Source organism: Salvelinus namaycush, chromosome 14 (assembly GCF_016432855.1).
Source record: "Salvelinus namaycush isolate Seneca chromosome 14, SaNama_1.0, whole genome shotgun sequence".
Classification (NCBI taxonomy): domain Eukaryota; kingdom Metazoa; phylum Chordata; class Actinopteri; order Salmoniformes; family Salmonidae; genus Salvelinus; species Salvelinus namaycush.
This window is the reverse complement of record NC_052320.1, coordinates 4902472-4926778: the sequence shown is the minus strand read 5'-3', so window position 1 is coordinate 4926778 and position 24307 is coordinate 4902472. Positions and strand designations below refer to the sequence as shown.

Genomic DNA, 24307 nt, shown 5'->3' with positions numbered 1-24307 from the left:
ATACTGCACCAAAATGGAGGCTGAATGGCACACTATACTGCACCAAAATGGAGTCCGAGTGGCACACTATACTGCACCAAAATGGAGGCTAAGTGGCACACTATACTGTAGGCCAAAATGGAGGCTAAGTGGCACACTATACTGCACCAAAATGGAGGATGAGTGGCACACTGTACTGCACCAAAATGGAGGATGAGTGGCACACTGTACTGCACCAAAATGGAGGATGAGTGGCACACTATACTGCACCAAAATGGAGGCTGAGTGGCACACTATACTGCACCAAAATGGAGGATGAGTGGCACACTGTACTGCACCAAAATGGAGGATGAGTGGCACACTGTACTGCACCAAAATGGAGGATGAGTGGCACACTATACTGCACCAAAATGGAGTCTGAGTGGCACAATTATTCAGGCTGCAGCTGTTTAAAGACTTTAGTCTGGTAGACGCATCCGACCTAAGAACATCTCCGAATGGTACTCTGAAGTATCCATTATAACAACTACAACCACGAAAGACCTTGGGACTTCTGGGGAAAGCAACCAGAGACTCTCTGATGAACTATTACCCAGCAGACGGACCGGCGATCGCAGAGAGGGACAACAAAGGCATACACTCGGAAATATGTAAATTTCAATTTATTTTTGAATGATCGGCTGTTCATGTTAAAAGTATTAGCATTTTGTGTCTGTAGTTATCAACTGTATTACAGTGAATCATCTCTCTGAGTTTCCCTCTCTTGAACTGTCCCCACCCCTTTCCTTTGTCTACCAAGCCGTCATATCTGTTTAGCCCACTAGGGACTTTTCTATCATGTCAGTAACCAATGTACCTACTGTGTGTGTGTGTTTCTGTAACTCTGTGATTGATTAAGTTAGTCAGTAAATAAATAATGAAGCCCATTTGTATATAGCTGATTCATGATCTAGGCTCGGGGTCGTGCAGATATCCAAGAGTTTGCGACATTCAGAATATGACCGATGAGGTAATAATACATTAATAAGTGACTGTAATCGATAAGATATGAAAATATCTGAAAATAGTTACATTCGGGAAATGGAAACTCTATTAAACATTTTCCCGTGGTGCCCCGACTTCCTAGTTAATTAAAGTTACATGATTAGTTTAATGGCGTAATTAAATGACACACAGAGAATTGATGTGATAATATACAGTCTTCACATTTAATGATAGTCAACGCTACGACAATGAGCATCATGAGTCAGCAAGGCTATTCATACTGTCACACACACACACACACACACACACACACACACACACACACACACACACACACACACACACACACACACACACACACACACACACACACACACACACACACACACACACACACACACACACACACACACACACACACACACCTGCAGAACAACAAACACACGAATTAAGAAAATGACATGGCTTTCACATCACAGCATTATGTACATACCAATATAAATATTCTATGGTGGAATTAACATAGCCTGAGTTCCTGATCTGTTTGTGGTGTCTTGCCAACTCCCAACTTCCATGACAATGACAGCAAATGGAGACGGCAAGACAGCACAAACAGATCTGGACTCAGGCTAGGATGGATGACAAATACAAGGAAGAACAGTAGGTCATAGACACCAGGCGTGTCCTTGGACCAGAGCAGGATCCACCAGGCTACATTCTGGGATGTATTCATTAGTCACACACCGTTGCAAAATAGTTTTGCAATGGAAAACGATTTGCTACGAGAACAAGGGTTTTCTATTGGACAAATTCCGTTTGGTCCCGTTTGGTTCCATTTGGTTTTCTAGTGAATACACCCCTGGTTTAAGCAGCCTGGGATGAACATGAAGAACAGTCATACACACATTGTACCAGTAGTGCAGGGTCCACCAGGCTCTGACAGTCATACACACATTGTACCAGTAGTGCAGGGTCCACCAGGCTCTGACAGTCATACACACATTGTACCAGTAGTGCAGGGTCCACCAGGCTCTGACAGTCATACACACATTGTACCAGTAGTGCAGGGTCCACCAGGCTCTGACAGTCATACACACATTGTACCAGTAGTGCAGGGTCCACCAGGCTCTGACAGTCAAACATAAAACCTGATTAAACCAGGATAAGTGCTACTCTCAACCAGGCTATGAAAAGCATTGGGGGCCAGTCAATCATAGACACCAGGCATGTCCCTGGACCAAAGCAGGGTCCACCAGGCTCTCTGAGAGGGGCAGATCTACAGAGAATTCTACAGGAGGCTGGAGTCGCTGACGGGAATGTTTCCCTCCGTGCTGGGGGATAGGCAGCTCCGAGTGGTGGGCCGGCAGCGGCTCAGAGAACAAATAGGGATGGAGCAGGGCCTGAGAGAGAGACAGAGAGAGAGACAGACAGAGAGTTGAGACAGACAGAGAGAGAGAGAGAAAGACAGACAGACAGAGAGAGAGTTGAGAGAGACAGACAGCGAGAGAAAGAGACAGACAGAGACAGACAGAGACAGACAGAGACAGACAGAGAGAGAGAGACAGACAGAGAGTTGAGAGAGAGAGAGACAGACAGCGAGAGAGAGACAGACAGAGAGTTGAGACAGACAGAGAGAGAGAGAGACAGACAGACAGAGAGAGAGTTGAGAGAGACAGACAGAGAGACAGACAGCGAGAGAAAGAGACAGACAGAGACAGACAGAGAGAGAAAGAGACAGCAAGAGACAGACAGAGAGAAACAGAGAGAGAGAGACAGACAGAGAGTTGAGAGAGAGAAACAGAGAGAGAGAGAAAGAGAGTTGAGAGAGAGAGAGGGGGTGGGTGTGAGACAAACTGAACTTCTGTTTCAATCTCTCATTCCTAGCCTGGTCGTCCCAGATCTGTGGCACTAGACATGGACTATAGGAGTGGGCAAGACTGCACAAACAGATCTGGAACCAGGCTCTCCTCTTGGCTTTCAACTATCATAATGGGCTGGCAGACAGTTGAGGACGATAACCAGTTTGAAGCATAGCTGTTCTTATCAATCAATGCAAACAAAAAGCTTCCCTGCTATACAGCTTATCAGAGGTTCTATTCTGTTATTCTAGAACCATTCAGAGGTTCTATTCTGTTATTCTAGAACCGTTCAGAGGTATTCTGTTATTCTAGAACTGTTTCTGACCTGTCTGGCGCTGATCCTCTGTTTAGAGGGGTAGACCAGGAACTTGTTGAGCAGATCCACAGCCTGAGGTGAGGTATCAGGAACTATCTCCTCAAGAGGGATGGCAGGGTTCTCCTTAAAAGTGATCTTATTGTAGTCAGGCAGCTCTGTGATCTCCTGCAGAGACAGAGACAGAGAGACAGAGAGAGACAGAGCGAGACAGAGAGAGAGAGAGAGAGAGAGACAGAGAGAGAGAGAAAGAGACACACAGAGACAGAGAGACAGAGACAGAGAGAGACACACGTTAATGACACCTTAATGAGGCAGTGAATGAACTGAGAGAGACAGGGCATTCTACACCATTAAAAAGCTAATTCAAATTGGAATACCCATTAAAATTTGGCAAAAACTAATTGAATATGTCATTGAACCAATTGCACTTTATGGCAGCGAGGTGTGGGGTCCACTTGGAAAAGAAGATTTCACCAAATGGGACAAACACTCCATTGAAACCCTGCATGCAGAGTTCTGTAAGATTCTCCTACATGTCCAGAGGAAAACTACAAACAATGCATGCAGGGCAGAATTAGGCCAATATCCACTAATAAATAACAACTCAAAAAAGAGCAATTAAGTTTTGGAAACATCTAAAATACAGTGACCCCCTCTTATATCACTACCAAGCCCTGTAATGCCAAGAGCTGAACAAAGAAAAGAGTCTCCTCATCCAGCTGGTCCTGGGGCTGAGTTCACAAACCTGTTCTACTAACACACTGAAGCCTCAGGACCCTCATCCAGCTGGTCCTGGGGCTGAGTTCACTAACCTGTTCTACTAACACACTGAAGCCTCAGTCCCCTCATCCAGCGGGTCCTGGGGCTGAGTTCACTAACCTGTTCTACTAACACACTGAAGCCTCAGTCCCCTCATCCAGCTGGTCCTGGGGCTGAGTTCACTAACCTGTTCTACTAACACACTGAAGCCTCAGTCCCCTCATCCAGCTGGTCCTGGGGCTGAGTTCACAGACCTGTTCTACTAACACACTGAAGCCTCAGTCCCATATTCCAGCTGGTTCTGGGGCTGAGTTCACAGACCTGTTCTACTAACACACTGAAGCCTCAGTCCCCTCATCCAGCTGGTCCTGGGGCTGAGTTCACACACCTGTTCTATTAACACACTGAAGCCTCAGTCCCCTCATCCAGCTGGTCCTGGGGCTGAGTTCACTAACCTGTTCTACTAACACACTGAAGCCTCAGTCCCCTCATCCAGCTGGTCCTGAGTTCACTAAGCTGTTCTACTAACACACTGAAGCCTCAGTCCCCTCATCCAGCTGGTCCTGAGTTCACTAACCTGTTCTACTAACACACTGAAACCTCAGTCCCCTCATCCAGCTGGTCCTGGGGCTGAGTTCACTAACCTGTTCTACTAACACACTGAAGCCTCAGTCCCCTCATCCAGCTGGTCCTGGGGCTGAGTTCACAGACCTGTTCTACTAACACACTGAAGGCTCAGTCCCCTCATCCAGCTGGTCCTGGGGCTGTGTTCACAAACCTGTTCTATTAACACACTGAAGCCTCAGTCCCCTCATCCAGCTGGTCCTGGGGCTGAGTTCACTAACCTGTTCTACTAACACACTTACGCCTCAGGACCCTCATCCAGCTGGTCCTGGGGCTGAGTTCACTAACCTGTTCTACTAACACACTGAAGCCTCAGTCCCCTCATCCAGCTGGTCCTGGGGCTGAGTTCACTAACCTGTTCTACTAACACACTGAAGCCTCAGTCCCCTCATCCAGCTGGTTCTGGGGCTGAGTTCACTAACCTGTTCTACTAACACACTGAAGCCTCAGTCCCCTCATCCAGCTGGTCCTGGGGCTGAGTTCACTAACCTGTTCTACTAACACACTGAAGCCTCAGTCCCCTCATCCAGCTGGTCCTGAGTTCACTAACCTGTTCTACTAACACACTGAAGCCTCAGTCCCCTCATCCAGCTGGTCCTGAGTTCACTAACCTGTTCTACTAACACACTGAAGCCTCAGTCCCCTCATCCAGCTGGTCCTGGGGCTGAGTTCACTAACCTGTTCTACTAACACACTGAAACCTCAGTCCCCTCATCCAGCTGGTCCTGGGGCTGAGTTCACTAACCTGTTCTACTAACACACTGAAGCCTCAGTCCCCTCATCCAGCTGGTCCTGGGGCTGAGTTCACAGACCTGTTCTACTAACACACTGAAGGCTCAGTCCCCTCATCCAGCTGGTCCTGGGGCTGTGTTCACAAACCTGTTCTATTAACACACTGAAGCCTCAGTCCCCTCATCCAGCTGGTCCTGGGGCTGAGTTCACACACCTGTTCTACTAACACACTGAAGCCTCAGTCCCCTCATCCAGCTGGTCCTGGGGCTGAGTTCACTAACCTGTTCTACTAACACACTGAAACCTCAGTCCCCTCATCCAGCTGGTCCTGGGGCTGAGTTCACTAACCTGTTCTACTAACACACTGAAGCCTCAGTCCCCTCATCCAGCTGGTCCTGGGGCTGAGTTCACAGACCTGTTCTACTAACACACTGAAGGCTCAGTCCCCTCATCCAGCTGGTCCTGGGGCTGTGTTCACAAACCTGTTCTATTAACACACTGAAGCCTCAGTCCCCTCATCCAGCTGGTCCTGGGGCTGAGTTCACTAACCTGTTCTACTAACACACTGAAGCCTCAGTCCCCTCATCCAGCTGGTCCTGGGGCTGAGTTCACTAACCTGTTCTACTAACACACTGAAGCCTCAGTCCCCTCATCCAGCTGGTTCTGGGGCTGAGTTCACAAACCTGTTCTACTAACACATTGAAGCCTCAGTCCCCTCATCCAGCTGGTCCTGGGGCTGAGTTCACAGACCTGTTCTACTAACACACTGAAGCCTCAGTCCCCTCATCCAGCTGGTCCTGGGGCTGAGTTCACTAACCTGTTCTACTAACACACTGAAGCCTCAGTCCCCTCATCCAGCTGGTCCTGGGGCTGAGTTCACTAACCTGTTCTACTAACACACTGAAGCCTCAGTCCCCTCATCCAGCTGGTCCTGAGTTCACTAACCTGTTCTACTAACACACTGAAGCCTCAGTCCCCTCATCCAGCTGGTCCTGAGTTCACTAACCTGTTCTACTAACACACTGAAGCCTCAGTCCCCTCATCCAGCTGGTCCTGGGGCTGAGTTCACTAACCTGTTCTACTAACACACTGAAACCTCAGTCCCCTCATCCAGCTGGTCCTGGGGCTGAGTTCACTAACCTGTTCTACTAACACACTGAAGCCTCAGTCCCCTCATCCAGCTGGTCCTGGGGCTGAGTTCACAGACCTGTTCTACTAACACACTGAAGGCTCAGTCCCCTCATCCAGCTGGTCCTGGGGCTGTGTTCACAAACCTGTTCTATTAACACACTGAAGCCTCAGTCCCCTCATCCAGCTGGTCCTGGGGCTGAGTTCACACACCTGTTCTACTAACACACTGAAGCCTCAGTCCCCTCATCCAGCTGGTCCTGGGGCTGAGTTCACTAACCTGTTCTACTAACACACTGAAACCTCAGTCCCCTCATCCAGCTGGTCCTGGGGCTGAGTTCACTAACCTGTTCTACTAACACACTGAAGCCTCAGTCCCCTCATCCAGCTGGTCCTGGGGCTGAGTTCACAGACCTGTTCTACTAACACACTGAAGGCTCAGTCCCCTCATCCAGCTGGTCCTGGGGCTGTGTTCACAAACCTGTTCTATTAACACACTGAAGCCTCAGTCCCCTCATCCAGCTGGTCCTGGGGCTGAGTTCACTAACCTGTTCTACTAACACACTGAAGCCTCAGTCCCCTCATCCAGCTGGTCCTGGGGCTGAGTTCACTAACCTGTTCTACTAACACACTGAAGCCTCAGTCCCCTCATCCAGCTGGTTCTGGGGCTGAGTTCACAAACCTGTTCTACTAACACATTGAAGCCTCAGTCCCCTCATCCAGCTGGTCCTGGGGCTGAGTTCACAGACCTGTTCTACTAACACACTGAAGCCTCAGTCCCCTCATCCAGCTGGTCCTGGGGCTGAGTTCACTAACCTGTTCTACTAACACACTGAAGCCTCAGTCCCCTCATCCAGCTGGTCCTGAGTTCACTAAGCTGTTCTACTAACACACTGAAGCCTCAGTCCCCTCATCCAGCTGGTCCTGAGTTCACTAACCTGTTCTACTAACACACTGAAGCCTCAGTCCCCTCATCCAGCTGGTCCTGGGGCTGAGTTCACTAACCTGTTCTACTAACACACTGAAACCTCAGTCCCCTCATCCAGCTGGTCCTGGGGCTGAGTTCACTAACCTGTTCTACTAACACACTGAAGCCTCAGTCCCCTCATCCAGCTGGTCCTGGGGCTGAGTTCACAGACCTGTTCTACTAACACACTGAAGGCTCAGTCCCCTCATCCAGCTGGTCCTGGGGCTGTGTTCACAAACCTGTTCTATTAACACACTGAAGCCTCAGTCCCCTCATCCAGCTGGTCCTGGGGCTGAGTTCACTAACCTGTTCTACTAACACACTTACGCCTCAGGACCCTCATCCAGCTGGTCCTGGGGCTGAGTTCACTAACCTGTTCTACTAACACACTGAAGCCTCAGTCCCCTCATCCAGCTGGTCCTGGGGCTGAGTTCACTAACCTGTTCTACTAACACACTGAAGCCTCAGTCCCCTCATCCAGCTGGTTCTGGGGCTGAGTTCACTAACCTGTTCTACTAACACACTGAAGGCTCAGTCCCCTCATCCAGCTGGTCCTGGGGCTGAGTTCACTAACCTGTTCTACTAACACACTGAAGCCTCAGTCCCCTCATCCAGCTGGTCCTGAGTTCACTAACCTGTTCTACTAACACACTGAAGCCTCAGTCCCCTCATCCAGCTGGTCCTGAGTTCACTAACCTGTTCTACTAACACACTGAAGCCTCAGTCCCCTCATCCAGCTGGTCCTGGGGCTGAGTTCACTAACCTGTTCTACTAACACACTGAAACCTCAGTCCCCTCATCCAGCTGGTCCTGGGGCTGAGTTCACTAACCTGTTCTACTAACACACTGAAGCCTCAGTCCCCTCATCCAGCTGGTTCTGGGGCTGAGTTCACAAACCTGTTCTACTAACACATTGAAGCCTCAGTCCCCTCATCCAGCTGGTCCTGGGGCTGAGTTCACAGACCTGTTCTACTAACACACTGAAGCCTCAGTCCCCTCATCCAGCTGGTCCTGGGGCTGAGTTCACAAACCTGTTCTACTAACACACTGAAGCCTCAGTCCCCTCATCCAGCTGGTCCTGAGTTCACTAACCTGTTCTACTAACACACTGAAGCCTCAGTCCCCTCATCCAGCTGGTCCTGAGTTCACTAACCTGTTCTACTAACACACTGAAGCCTCAGTCCCCTCATCCAGCTGGTCCTGGGGCTGAGTTCACTAACCTGTTCTACTAACACACTGAAACCTCAGTCCCCTCATCCAGCTGGTCCTGGGGCTGAGTTCACTAACCTGTTCTACTAACACACTGAAGCCTCAGTCCCCTCATCCAGCTGGTTCTGGGGCTGAGTTCACAAACCTGTTCTACTAACACATTGAAGCCTCAGTCCCCTCATCCAGCTGGTCCTGGGGCTGAGTTCACAGACCTGTTCTACTAACACACTGAAGCCTCAGTCCCCTCATCCAGCTGGTCCTGGGGCTGAGTTCACAAACCTGTTCTACTAACACACTGAAGCCTCAGTCCCCTCATCCAGCTGGTCCTGGGGCTGAGTTCACTAACCTGTTCTACTAACACACTGAAGCCTCAGTCCCCTCATCCAGCGGGTCCTGGGGCTGAGTTCACAAACCTGTTCTACTAACACACTGAAGCCTCAGTCCCCTCATCCAGCTGGTCCTGGGGCTGAGTTCACTAACCTGTTCTACTAACACACTGAAGCCTCAGTCCCCTCATCCAGCTGGTCCTGGGGCTGAGTTCACTAACCTGTTCTACTAACACACTGAAGCCTCAGGACCAGAACATCCAATCAATCAGAATAAACCAAATTACAACACAGTCAAAACAAAACTATATTGCTTATTGGGAAGCACAAGCACAAGCACAAAGCAAAATGCAGTGCTATCTGGCCCTAAATCGACAGTACACCGTGGCTAAATATTTGACCATGGTTACTGATCAAAACCTTAGAAAAACCTTGACAAAGTACAGGCTCAGTGAGCACAGCCTTGACATTGAGAAGGGTAGACACAGGAAAACCTGGCTTCCTGTAAAGGAAAGGCTGTGCAACCACTGCACAACAGCAGAACCTGAGACAGAGCTGCATTTCCTGACAAAATGGCAAAAATATAAAACAATTAGAGAGTGTCATTTCCCCAAATTTGAAACCCTTATTCAAGGTTTCAAAGACCTCTCTGATGAGAGTAGGCTACCCGTCCTGTTGGGGTGTCCATCTAGACACCGTTGCCCTAGAGCACACAAAAAACTATACATACCTTGGCCTAAACATCAGTGCCACAGGTAACTTCCACAAAGCTGTGAACGATCTGAGAAACAAGGCAAGAAGGGCCTTCTATGCCATCAAAAGGAACATCAAATTCAACATACCAATTAGGATCTGGCTAAAAGTACTTGAATCAGTTATAGAACCCATTGCCCTTTATGGTTGTGAGGTCTGGGGTCCGCTCACCAACCAAGAATTAAATAAAAATTAAATAAACATTGAGCTGGCTGGTTTGCATAATATAAGGAATTTGAAATTATGAATACTTTTAGCAATTCCATTTACTTTTGATACTTAAGTATATTTAAAACCAAAATACTTTTAGATTTTTACTCAAGTAGTATTTTACCGGTTCACTTTCACTTTTACTTGAGTCATTTTCTATTAAAAGGTATCTTTACTTTTACTCAAGTATGACAATTGGGTACTTTTTCCACCCATGCTACCTAATATACAGTAGAATATCCCTCAAATTGTGTTTTATGGACAGATGGACAGAGAGCAGTCTCACCGGCCAAATGTGCTGGTTGGGGGTCCCCAGGACCCGGAGAACACAGCACAGCTGTTCTATGTCATTCTCTCCAGGGAACAGAGGGGAGTTATTCAGAAGTTCCCCGAAGATACATCCCACTGCCCTGTGGAGTGTAGAGACTGGGGTTAGATACATCAGTAGAGACTGGGGTTAGATACATCCCACTGCCCTGTGGAGTGTAGAGACTGGGGTTAGATACATCAGTAGAGACTGGGGTTAGATACATCACTAGACTGGGGTTAGATACATCAGTAGAGACTGGGGTTAGATACATCAGTAGAGACTGGGGTTAGATACATCACTAGAGACTGGGGTTAGATACATCAGTAGAGACTGGGGTTAGATACATCAGTAGAGACTGGGGTTAGATACATCAGTAGAGACTGGGGTTAGATACATCAGTAGAGACTGGGGTTAGATACATCACTAGAGACTGGGGTTAGATACATCAGTAGAGACTGGGGTTAGATACATCAGTAGAGACTGGGGTTAGATACATCACTAGACTGGGGTTAGATACATCAGTAGAGACTGGGGTTAGATATATCAGTAGAGACTGGGGTTAGATACATCACTAGACTGGGGTTAGATACATCAGTAGAGACTGGGGTTAGATACATCACTAGACTGGGGTTAGATACATCAGTAGAGACTGGGGTTAGATACATCAGTAGAGACTGGGGTTAGATACATCAGTAGAGACTGGGGTTAGATACATCAGTAGAGACTGGGGTTAGATACATCACTAGAGACTGGGGTTAGATACATCAGTAGAGACTGGGTTTAGATACATCAGTAGAGACTGGGTTTAGATACATCAGTAGAGACTGGGGTTAGATACATCAGTAGAGACTGGGGTTAGATACATCAGTAGAGACTGGGGTTAGATACATCAGTAGAGTCTGGGGTTAGATACATCACTAGAGACTGGGGTTAGATACATCACTAGACTGGGGTTAGATACATCACTAGAGACTGGGGTTAGATACATCACTAGACTGGGGTTAGATACATCACTAGACTGGGGTTAGATACATCACTAGAGACTGGGGTTAGATACATCAGTAGAGACTGGGGTTAGATACATCAGTAGAGACTGGGGTTAGATACATCAGTAGAGACTGGGGTTAGATACATCAGTAGAGACTGGGGTTAGATACATCACTAGAGACTGGGGTTAGATACATCAGTAGAGACTGGGGTTAGATACATCAGTAGAGACTGGGGTTAGATACATCAGTAGAGACTGGGGTTAGATACATCACTAGAGACTGGGGTTAGATACATCAGTAGAGACTGGGGTTAGATACATCACTAGAGACTGGGGTTAGATACATCACTACAGACTGGGGTTAGATACATCACTAGACTGGGGTTAGATACATCACTAGAGACTGGGGTTAGATACATCACTAGAGACTGGGGTTAGATACATCACTAGAGACTGGGGTTAGATACATCACTAGACTGGGGTTAGATACATCAGTAGAGACTGGGGTTAGATACATCACTAGAGACTGGGGTTAGATACATCAGTAGAGACTGGGGTTAGATACATCAGTAGAGACTGGGGTTAGATACATCAGTAGAGACTGGGGTTAGATACATCACTAGAGACTGGGGTTAGATACATCAGTAGAGACTGGGGTTAGATACATCACTAGAGACTGGGGTTAGATACATCACTAGAGACTGGGGTTAGATACATCAGTAGAGACTGGGGTTAGATACATCAGTAGAGACTGGGGTTAGATACATCAGTAGAGACTGGGGTTAGATACATCAGTAGAGACTGGGGTTAGATACATCACTAGAGACTGGGGTTAGATACATCAGTAGAGACTGGGGTTAGATACATCAGTAGAGACTGGGGTTAGATACATCAGTAGAGACTGGGGTTAGATACATCACTAGACTGGGGTTAGATACATCACTAGACTGGGGTTAGATACATCAGTAGAGACTGGGGTTAGATATATCAGTAGAGACTGGGGTTAGATACATCACTAGACTGGGGTTAGATACATAAGTAGAGACTGGGGTTAGATACATCACTAGACTGGGGTTAGATACATCAGTAGAGACTGGGGTTAGATACATCAGTAGAGACTGGGGTTAGATACATCAGTAGAGACTGGGGTTAGATACATCAGTAGAGACTGGGGTTAGATACATCACTAGAGACTGGGGTTAGATACATCAGTAGAGACTGGGTTTAGATACATCAGTAGAGACTGGGTTTAGATACATCAGTAGAGACTGGGGTTAGATACATCAGTAGAGACTGGGGTTAGATACATCAGTAGAGACTGGGGTTAGATACATCAGTAGAGTCTGGGGTTAGATACATCACTAGAGACTGGGGTTAGATACATCACTAGACTGGGGTTAGATACATCACTAGAGACTGGGGTTAGATACATCACTAGACTGGGGTTAGATACATCACTAGACTGGGGTTAGATACATCACTAGAGACTGGGGTTAGATACATCAGTAGAGACTGGGGTTAGATACATCAGTAGAGACTGGGGTTAGATACATCAGTAGAGACTGGGGTTAGATACATCAGTAGAGACTGGGGTTAGATACATCACTAGAGACTGGGGTTAGATACATCAGTAGAGACTGGGGTTAGATACATCAGTAGAGACTGGGGTTAGATACATCAGTAGAGACTGGGGTTAGATACATCACTAGAGACTGGGGTTAGATACATCAGTAGAGACTGGGGTTAGATACATCACTAGAGACTGGGGTTAGATACATCACTAGAGACTGGGGTTAGATACATCACTAGACTGGGGTTAGATACATCACTAGAGACTGGGGTTAGATACATCACTAGAGACTGGGGTTAGATACATCACTAGAGACTGGGGTTAGATACATCACTAGACTGGGGTTAGATACATCACTAGAGACTGGGGTTAGATACATCAGTAGAGACTGGGGTTAGATACATCAGTAGAGACTGGGGTTAGATACATCAGTAGAGACTGGGGTTAGATACATCAGTAGAGACTGGGGTTAGATACATCACTAGAGACTGGGGTTAGATACATCAGTAGAGACTGGGGTTAGATACATCACTAGAGACTGGGGTTAGATACATCACTAGAGACTGGGGTTAGATACATCACTAGAGACTGGGGTTAGATACATCAGTAGAGACTGGGGTTAGATACATCAGTAGAGACTGGGGTTAGATACATCACTAGAGACTGGGGTTAGATACATCAGTAGAGACTGGGGTTAGATACATCAGTAGAGACTGGGGTTAGATACATCAGTAGAGACTGGGGTTAGATACATCAGTAGAGACTGGGGTTAGATACATCAGTAGAGACTGGGGTTAGATACATCACTAGAGACTGGGGTTAGATACATCACTAGAGACTGGGGTTAGATACATCACTAGAGACTGGGGTTAGATACATCACTAGACTGGGGTTAGATACATCACTAGAGACTGGGGTTAGATACATCACTAGAGACTGGGGTTAGATACATCACTAGAGACTGGGGTTAGATACATCACTAGATCATTACTGCTATCTGCTCTACAGGAAACACCTCATCATTACTGCCATCTGCTCTACAGGAAACACCTCATCATTACTGCCATCTGCTCTACAGGAAACACCTCATCATTACTGCCATCTGCTCTACAGGAAACACCTTATCATTACTGATACAGTATATAAGAAATGGTTGATTTACTTAGCTCCCTCTTAAACACATTACCACTGACCTGTTATTGTAGGATATGATATCAAATGAAAGCATCAAATCAATTAATCTGTTTGATTGATTAATGAATCAATCAGCGACACGAGAAAGGGAATCCTCTTACCAGAGATCGACACCTTCGTCGTATTTTCTTGCCCCATAAAGCAGTTCTGGTGCTCGATACCACCTGAAAACACACAGAGCGTGATCATTATTGGTTCCTGTTAATACCCACATGGGGTGGACGAGCTGGAGAAGACGGGCTCTGAACAGAGTGCGATGCAGGGGAGTCGTCGATGGCGTAAGTAATGATTACCTCAGCTAAGACATCATGGCTGTGTTTACACAGGCAGCCCAATTCTGATATTTTTTTTCTCCCCACCAATTTTTCCTTTTGACCAATCAAATCAGCTGTGAACGAGATGATGATGTGAAAAGTACTTATGTTATTGGTCAGAAGTTCAATTAGTGAAAAAAAAAAAAAAAAAGATCACAGCCCATGTAAGCCTGCAGTGAACGGGGCAAACTGGTTTGTATGGTATGCAGTGTACCTGGTGGCCACCTGATGGCTGTAGAGGTGCTCTCCGTCGTTGTTGAAAAGTCTGGCCAGGCCAAAGTCTGCTATCTTCAGATGACCTGTAGAGCTGATGAGCAGGTTGGCTGGTTTCAGATCCTGCAGAGAGAGAAAAACACAGCTCCTTATTATACGGCTTATAACCAGGGAACAACGCAGACACAATGTGTGTGTGTTATAAGAACGTGAGTGACGTCACATTGTGTGTGTGTGTGTGTGTGTGTGTGTGTGTGTGTGTGTGTGTGTGTGTGTGTGTGTGTGTGTGTGTGTGTTATAAGAACGTGAGTGACGTCACATTGTGTGTGTGTGTGTGTGTGTGTGTGTGTGTGTGTTATAAGAACGTGAGTGACGTCACATTGTGTGTGTGTGTGTGTGTCTCTTATAAGAACGTGAGTGACGTCACATTGTGTGTGTGTGTGTGTGTGTGTGTGTGTGTGTGTGTGTGTGTTATAAGAACGTGAGTGACGTCACATTGTGTGTGTGTGTGTGTGTGTGTGTGTGTGTGTGTGTGTGTGTGTGTGTGTGTGTGTGTGTGTGTCTCACTCACTCTGTGCATGATGGAGTTCTCGTGGCAGAAGGCAACCCCTTTGAGTAGCATCATCATGTAACCTTTGACATGTGACTCGGTGAGAGGCCTCTGAGAGTTCCTGATGACCTCAGACAGGTCAGAGAGCATGTACTCAAACACCAAGACGAACCCTGTACCATGGGGAAACACGTCCTTTAGTTTCACCACCTACAACACATGGAGATGGAAAGAAAGTGTTTCTCAAGAGTAGCCGTGTACAACCTCCTCACGGATAGCGGTGGCTTGTTATCCGTGAGGGGGGGTGTACAAGTGCAATTATACAATAAACTTGGGCAACATTCTGAGGGTTAGGCTATATCAATTATATATATATATATTTAATGTAACCTTTATTTAACTAGGCAAGTCAGTTAAGAACAAATTCTTATTTACAATGACGGCCTACTCCGGCCAAACCCGGATGACGCTGGGCCAATTGTGCGCCGCCCTATGGGACTCCCAATCATGGCCGGATGTGATATAGCCTGGATTCGAACCAGGTAGTATAGTGACGCCTCTTGCACTGAGATGTAGCGCGCCTAAGACCGCTGCTACACTCGGGAGTCCCAAATTGATAACTCACGTGTTGGTTGTCTTCAATCTTCTGTAAAGCCTTGATCTCCCTGAGGGCTTGGTTGGGGATCCCGTCCTCCAACTTTCTCAGAGCGACTTTCTTCAGAGCCACAGTCTCTCCAGTCTAAATGACAGAGAAAAGAGCGTAACGTTAAGACACTGCTTGAGAATATGTTATATTACTGACGATGGCTTGACTGTCTGCTAGCCAAACAGGGTGGGTATCATTTAATAACTTGCTTCCGAATAGGCATCAACTCACCACGAAGCTTACTCGTAATGTTTGTCCGTAGGCTACCAGAATAACGACACACATTTTTTTTTAGAATAAACGTGGTGAGTGAAAAACGTAATTAAATAGCCCACTCCCTACCCGGTATCTTATTCTGCCGCTATACAACTTTGATTGCGTTGTTTGTTGGCGACCTTGTGTTATTTACGACGTTTTTGGAACATATTCCTGTTGGAATGTTTCACAAATTACGTTTATACCCACCCAGCCAAAGAGCTAGCTATCTACAGTAGACATCTAACGTTAGTTAGCTAGCTGAGTAAAGTCAAATAAACAGATTTTAATCCATACCTCGATATGTTTTGCTTTGAAAACAATGCCATGGGCTCCTTCTCCTATTCTACCCAAAATACTATATTGGTCCATGGTAAGTTACAGAAGAATGGTTAACGTTAGCTAGCTAAGCTCTCTTGTTGATAAAGCTGGCTTCTTCAACCAAATGCAAACGTAAGTAAGAACATCTACGAACTTCTGGTATATCTAAAACATCGTGTTAAGGCGTGTAATAATGCGGTAATACAGTAAGCTAGCTATCAATGCAGAGAATAGTTTGCTGACTGTTTACATTGACTACAGTGTTGTTATCACGTGACCACAATGGCAGCCTGCAATGTTATGCTGCAGAAGACAGAGGGCGCTGTTGTATCGGCATCAGTGTTGTCGCTTTTACCAGATGGAAAATATTTGCTTGTACTGATTTCATTGTGTGTACAGCACAGGAGGTTGGTGGCACCTTAATTAGGGAGGATGGGCTCGTGGTAATGACTGGAGTGGAATGATATCAAATACATCAAACACATTGGCTTCCAGGTATTTTTATGCTATTCCATTTGCTTCCTTCTGGCCATTATTATCAGCTGTTCTCCCCACAGCAGTACATGGCCAAGATGTTCAAACGTTCATAGATGACCAGCAGGGTCAGATAATAATAATCACAGTGGTTGTCAGCACCTCAGGAGTAAATGTCAGTTGGCTTTTCATAGCCAATTATTCAGAGTTAGAGACAGCATGGGTGGCAGGTAGCCTAGTGGTTAGAGCGTTGGACTTGTAACCGAAAGGTTGCAAGATCGAATCCCTGAGCTGACAAGGTAAAGAAATCTGTCGTTCTGCCCCTGAACTAGGCAGTTAACCCACTGTTCCTAGGCTGTCATTGAAAATAAAAATTTGTTCTTAACTTAAAAAGGTGCGGTCCTGGAGTTGGGACGCAATGATCTAGTTTACTGTAGGCTAGAGATTTATGTTATTGACTAGGCCTATATCTTTGTTTAATCTAATTAATCAGTTAATTAAGAATAAAAATCATTATTTTGTGAGAGATATTTTTACATGTTGCAATAAAGTTTAATTAAAGTACAAGTTAATCTTTTTTTGTAGGTATTTTCACTTTGTAATGAGTAATAAGTAATTACATAGAAATACAATCATTTTAACTCGCTAAATTCTGTGTAACACCTATTAATTACATTGTACTTATACTAACATTACATGTAGTCTGTGGTGTGTTTATTTTCTTGCTTGGATGGTGCTTCCAGAAGCTTTAAAATGAAGGCCAGGTTGTCAGGATGGGTAATGTACTGTATAAGTACACATTAATTAATTACTGTATAATTACACATTAATTACAAGTAAGTTCCCATCAAGATACACTTCATTTTAACTAGCTAAACCTAGTAATTACATTGTACTTATACAGATATTACTTGTACTCTGTGGTGTACTTATGGGTTTATCCTTTTATTAGGATGGCAAGGAGGTTCAGGTTGTCATAATTGGTAAAGTACACATTTATTATAAGTATTTAACTTTAAAAAAAAAAGTATAATCTGAGATGACACCCGTATGGTAGACCCCCCAGTTGGTGAGGTCTGTTTCTATAAACCAAGGTAACCCAGTTGGAGGCCAGTGCAACACCATTGAGTGGAGATTATGGAGAGTATGCATTCATGGGTAGGTAATTTGAGCCTCCTCTAATCTTTGTAATCTCAAAACACCCAGCGCATCTGTCCACAAGAGATTACAACCTTGTGACAGTTATTACTGAATCGGATACAGCCGGAGGAGAAGAAACGAAACACTAAATTGGTGAATGTAGTGGACACTTGCCCACTTGTAACAAGCACGGAAACAAGCATTTGTTGTTCCACCTCTGTAATTACCACCAGCTACATGTTGTTATTACAGTGTAACTATGAGTTATTACAGTGTAACTATGAGTTATTACAATTAACTACAATGTAATAAGGACCCCTTAATTAGAATGTCGACAACTTCCGGTGAAATTGGAGGGCGCACAATTCAAATAAATAATCGTAAAAATTATGGATATTAAACATTTAGGTACATACAAGTGTCTTATATCGTTTAAAAGCTTAAAGTCTTGTTCATCTAACTGCGTTGTCCGATTTACAATAGGCTTTACTGTGAAAGCATGCCATGCGATTGTTTGAGGGTGGCGCCCCACATCAAAATATTTTTCACCCATCACAGCCTTCATAAAATCACAAATAGCGATTAAATATTCACTTACTTTTTGAAAATCTTCCTCTGATTTGCAATCCAAAGGGTCCCAGCTACGACATGCATGGTCGTTTTGTTAGGTAGAATCCTTCTTTATATCCCAAAAAGTCAGTTTAGTTGGCGCCATCAATTTCAGTAATCCACTTGTTCAACATGCAGAGAAAAGAATCCAAAAATCTACCGCTAAACTTTGTTAAAACAAGTCAAACTATGTTTCTATTTAATCCTCAGGTACCCTAAAATGTAATTAAACTATAATATTTCATACGGAAAGAAGTATGTTCAATAGGAAAAGTAAAATGAGCAGGTGCGCGTCCTCTTCGTCGCGCGCACAGACTGATTTCCAACTGTGACTCCAAGTACTAAAACTCAAAATTATTCCGCGTTTGGGAAGAAACAAGCCTGAAACCTTGATCAAAGACTGTTGACATCTAGTGGAAGCCATTGGAATTGCAATCTGGGAGCTGGAATTGCATATGACCCATAGCTTTCCATTGTAAGAGCATGGGCTCTCAAAAAATATATAATTTCCTGTTGGTTTTTCTTTGGATTTTCTCCTGCCATATCAATTGTGTTATAGTCTCATACATTATCTTAACATTTATACTAACTTCAAAGTGTTTTCTATCCAATGATACCAACTATATGCATATCCTGGCTTCTGGGCCTGAGTAACAGGCAGTTTACTTTGGGCACGTCAGTCAGACAGGAAGTGGAGAAAAATTGACCTCAATGAAGCGTTACACTCTTTTTTTGTATGGAAATCTCAGAAGTGCACTGTAACCTCAGTTAACAGGGTTCTTCAATAATTATGCATAATAGCTGTTGGGTGCGAATTTGATGTCTAGCTGTTTTGTTACTTGGGGAAAAATATTTGTCAACATCAGCTGATTCAGGATTTTCTGAATGACAGTCAAGTGATAAAGTGCGGGTGTGATAATGCACGTGATTGAACAACAGCCAAAGTTAATGTTGATCTGGAGAATTGACAGAACATTTTGGTGTTTATGTTGTTATGGTGGTCAAGATAATTAGCCTGTGTGGTGGACAACATTATGTCAAGATTTCTGAGGTAAGATTACGGTACGTTTTGATCATTTGTTTTCCGAGTTAAAATGGAGCAAATCGGGAACGTTTTCGGGAATGTTTTTTTTTTTTTTTTAATTGGTTTTTGAATAGAAATTATAAAAAATGCTCGTTTTCCATTTTTTCATATATAAAAAAAAGAACCCATCATTTTTAGATTATCACGTGGGTGGAGATAAATGTGGAATGCCTGTCATTGGTTCAGTGCACAATCAACACTTCCTGTCCTTTCGAAGGAGGAGTTCACCCTTCTAACTCCATTCTATGAATCAATTATCGATTAAACAATTAACAGCTGCCCATACCGTGAATGAAACAATTACAACCCCTATTCCCCTAAACAACCCCTATTCCCCTAAACAACCCCTATTCCCCTACCCCTTAGAGCTGAGAGAGTTGTGGGGTCCTGTCCAGAAGCAACCCCTATTCTCCTACCCATTAGATCACAGAGAGTTGTGGGGTCCTGTCCAGAAGCAACCCCTATTCCCCTACCCCTTAGAGCTGAGAGAGTTGTGGGGTCCTGTCCAGAAGCAACCCCTATTCCCCTACCCCTTAGAGCTGAGAGAGTTGTGGGGTCCTGTCCAGAAGCAACCCCTATTACCCTACCCCTTAGAGCTGAGAGAGTTGTGGGGTCCTGTCCAGAAGCAACCCCTATTCCCCTACCCCTTAGAGCTGAGAGAGTTGTGGGGTCCTGTACAGAAGCAACCCCTATTCCCCTACCCCTTAGATCTGAGAGTTGGACAGGTTTAAAGTAAAATTCCACCAAGCCTATCAGAGGGTGAGGTGGAGCTCTCACCATGTCACCACTAATCCCTCTCAGATCTCCACAAGTGTCTAGACTCTGGGCAGTAGGGGCTAGGGGTTGTTTCTGGACACACCGTGGCTATTGTGGTAGCTCAGTCAGTCTGGCAAATGTTAAAGGGGCAATGCAGTTAAAAACTTAATTTGCGATACTGGTATCGCCCAGCCCTAGTTTGAGATCGAAATAACACTCTGAAATTGTGAAAATGATGATGCCCTTTTTTGTGTAAGAGCTGTTTGAAAACAAATGACTGGAATTTCAGCCTGTTCAGGTGGGATGGAAGAGCCCACATCATGATGTCACAATGTGATCTGATTATAATAGACCAATGACAGTTCATCACACGACACGGTGTGTGTGATCCCCCCCCCACTATAACTTGGGAAACTATACAGTTTATTAGGCAACAGATTAAAGAAATTATGAACTTCACAGGGTGGTGAAAGTCCATCGGCAGGTGATCGTGATGTTTAATCAGCTTTTTGATATGCCACACCTGTCAGGTGGATGGTGGATGATTTGTACACACAATTTGAGAGAAAATAGCTTTGTGTGTGTATGGAACATTTCTGGGCTCTTTTATTTAACTTTACATGCGTTTATATTTTTGTTCGGTATTGAATAACAGATTTGTCTTGGATTAAGTGTTTTCTTCATGACAAACTTTTAAATTGTGGCTGAATTCTCCTTTAACAACTTAAATAGCTCAACACAGACAGCCTCTAATGCTTTAGAAAGTCTATGTATTTGTCATTATCAACATCAAATCTACAATTCATTGTCATGTCCCAAATATGTATATTTAAGTATATATTCGGATGTTAGTTACACTTAAACCCCTTAGTCCCAATATCACTGCCCCAGGATGTCCGATCCTCAAGCTAAAGTGCTTATTTTTCCAAAAGTGTCTCCGAGTAGTTCGAGGGAATATATACAGTTGAAGTCGGAAGTTTACATACACCTTAGCCAAATACATTTAAACTCAGTTTTTCCACAATTCCTGACATTTAATCCTAGTAAAAATTCCCTGCCTTAGGTCAGTTAGGATCAACACTTTATTTTAAAAATATGAAATGTCAGAATAATAGTAGAGAGAATGATTTATTTCAGCTTTAATTTCTTTCATCACATTCCCAGTGGGTCAGAAGTTTACATACACTCAATTAGTATTTGGTAGCATTGCTTTTAAATAGTTTAACTTGAGTCAAACGTTTTGGGTAGACTTCCACAAGTTTCCCACAATAAGTTGGGTGAATTTTAGCCCATTCCTCCTGACAGAGCTGGTGTAACTGAGTCAGGTTTGTAGGCCTCCTTGCTCGCACATGCTTTTTCAGTTCTGCCCACACATTTTCTATTGTATTGAGGTCGGGGCTTTATGATGGCCAATACCAATACCTTTTCCCACAACTTTGGAAGTATGCTTGGGGTCATTGTCCATTTGGAAGACCCATTTGCGACCAAGCTTTAACTTCCTGACTGATGTCTTGAGATGTTGCGTCAATATATCCACATAATTGTCCTGCCTCATGATGCCATCTATTTTGTGAAGTGCACCAGTCCCTCCTGCAGCAAAGTTGGAAAAATGACTTGTGTCATGCACAAAGTAGATGTCCTAACCGACTTGCCAAAACTATAGTTTGTAAACAATACATTTGTGGAGTGGTTGAAAAACGAGTTTTAATGACTCCAACCTAAGTGTATGTAAACTTCCGACTTCAACTGTATAATGAGAAAAATATTTTTGTTTTGCTAATGCCCAAGTTTGACCAAAAATGATTGAACAAGTGTATATGCATGGCTTTAAGAATGCCAAAAATATCAACTATGAATGTTTATGCCATAGTCTAAGTATGTACAGTATTTATGATTAAATAGTCCATTCGTAGATTCGATCACTGAATTTGTTCAAAATCTGTGACTATCCTATTTGTCTGCTTGTATATTTTACCGCTTAAAAAAAATGACATTACAGTGTCAATATCTCTGGCCCACAAAGTCAGACTCTTACGAAGTAAAGTTCTCCTGGTCTCCTGCAGTATTGAGAAGTTCTACAGTACATCATCCCAGTAAGGACCAGACCACAACTGTAGCTATACAACATATTTTTGGTATTTTCTGTATATTTGCATGTCTTTTCATTCAGTTATTACGCTTTTATCCTTTAAAAAACGCATCCATTTCATAGTTTGTGTTTGTTTGATAATGTTTAAGTTTAAAAGGTTAAGGATATTTACCCTAAATGTACTATCATTTCTATTATGCCCATTTTAACCTTGAAATGGGAATAATCCCTTGAAAATGGCCTTAAATCAACATTTTACGTGACATCCGGGCCTAACTTCGTATCACCCAATCATTGTTTGACCAGCCTGTAACAACCAGCAAAAAAATAAAATACTATTTTCCCAGGTTGGTTGGTCTACATTTAGTCAGAGGAAAAACTGATAACACCAAGACATTATTGAGCAGGGAGACAAGCAGTGGTGTAAAGTACTTTAGTACTTTAAAGTATTTTTACTTAAGTCGTTTTTGGGGGTATCTGTACTTAACTATTTATATTTTTGACACCTTTTACTTCACTACATTCCTAAAAAAAAAACATTTTCCAAAAAACATTTTCCGCGACACCCAAAAGTACTCGTTACATTTTGGATGCTTAGCAGGAGGTAAACTGTCTAATTCACCAGTTTAAAAGAGAAAATGCCTGGTCATCCCTACTGCCTCTGATCTGGTGGACTCACTTGTAGTGTTCCCCTGGCTATCTGTAAATAATGTCTGAGTGTTGGAGTGTTCCCCTGGCTATCTGTAATGATGTCTGAGTGTTGGAGTGTTCCCCTGGCTATCTGTAAATAATGTCTGAGTGTTGGAGTGTTCCCCTGGCTATCTGTAAATAATGTCTGAGTGTTGGAGTGTTCCCCTGGCTATCTGTAAATTATGTCTGAGTGTTGGAGTGTTCCCCTGGCTATCTGTAAATAATGTCTGAGTGTTGGAGTGTTCCCCTGGCTATCTGTAAATAATGTCTGAGTGTTGGAGTGTTCCCCTGGCTATCTGTAAATAATGTCTGAGTGTTGGAGTGTTCCCCTGGCTATCTGTAAATAATGTCTGAGTGTTGGAGTGTTCCCCTGGCTATCTGTAAATAATGTCTGAGTGTTGGAGTGTTCCCCTGGCTATCTGTAAATGATGTCTGAGTGTTGGAGTGTTCCCCTGGCTATCTGTAAATAATGTCTGAGTGTTGTAGTGTTCCCCTGGCTATCTGTAAATGATGTCTGAGTGTTGGAGTGTTCCCCTGGCTATCTGTAATGATGTCTGAGTGTTGGAGTGTTCCCCTGGCTATCTGTAATGATGTCTGAGTGTTGGAGTGTTCCCCTGGCTATCTGTAATGATGTCTGAGTGTTGGAGTGTTCCCCTGGCTATCTGTAATGATGTCTGAGTGTTGGAGTGTTCCCCTGGCTATCTGTAAATGATGTCAGTGTTGGAGTGTTCCCCTGGCTATCTGTAAATTAAACAAACAAGAACATCGTACCGTCTGGTTTTCTTAATATAAGGAATTTGAAATGATTTATACATTTATTTTTGCAATTATATTCACTTTTAATACTAAAAACCCAAATACTTTTTGACCTTTACTCAAGTAGGATTTTATTGGGTAACTTTCACTCGAGTCATTTTCTATTAAGGTATCATTACTTTTACTCAAGTATGACAATTGGGTACTTTACTGAGCAGGGAGACAAGACATTTCCTTTTTCCGTTTTTTTTCCGTTTTTTTTTATATATATATCAAGACATAAAGCAACCGAGATGACAAACATGTAAAAACATTTTTGTTACAGATAATTATATAAAAAAGGGCATTTTTTTAATGTTTATTTTTTTAACTTTACTTGCTACATGAAGGAAGGAACTAATTTACAACTGAGCTCAAACCCTGTCTTGCTGCTGCACCATTCAATCATTCTTCATAACGAACATTTCCCACCTCTAGGTAAATAAAATGCTCTGTTCAAAAA

General features: G+C 44.1%; 1 protein-coding gene across 1 annotated transcript; it reads right to left on the bottom strand.

The window, feature by feature from the left end:
• Positions 1 to 1149: 1149 nt before the first annotated feature.
• cdk20 (cyclin-dependent kinase 20) lies at positions 1150 to 16494 on the bottom strand. Its single transcript, XM_039007825.1, has 8 exons — positions 16184 to 16494; positions 15611 to 15724; positions 15007 to 15195; positions 14437 to 14558; positions 14010 to 14072; positions 10133 to 10256; positions 3148 to 3303; positions 1150 to 2363 (listed from the first exon to the last, which is right to left on the bottom strand). Exons 1-8 carry the CDS (start codon positions 16256 to 16258, stop codon positions 2175 to 2177), a joined length of 1032 nt encoding a protein of 343 aa, XP_038863753.1. The 5' UTR covers positions 16259 to 16494; the 3' UTR covers positions 1150 to 2174.
• Between the last annotated feature and the right edge of the window lie 7813 nt (positions 16495 to 24307).

Coding starts and splice junctions, on each gene's coding strand:
- cdk20 (XM_039007825.1), bottom strand. CDS start 16,258: ATGGACCAATATAGTATTTTGGGTAGAATAGGAGAAGGAGCCCATGGC. Junction 15,725..16,183: donor TCAAAGCAAAACATATCGAG/GTATGGATTAAA, acceptor TCTGTCATTTAG/ACTGGAGAGACTGTGGCTCT. Junction 14,073..14,436: donor AGCCATCAGGTGGCCACCAG/GTACACTGCATA, acceptor GTGTGTTTTCAG/GTGGTATCGAGCACCAGAAC.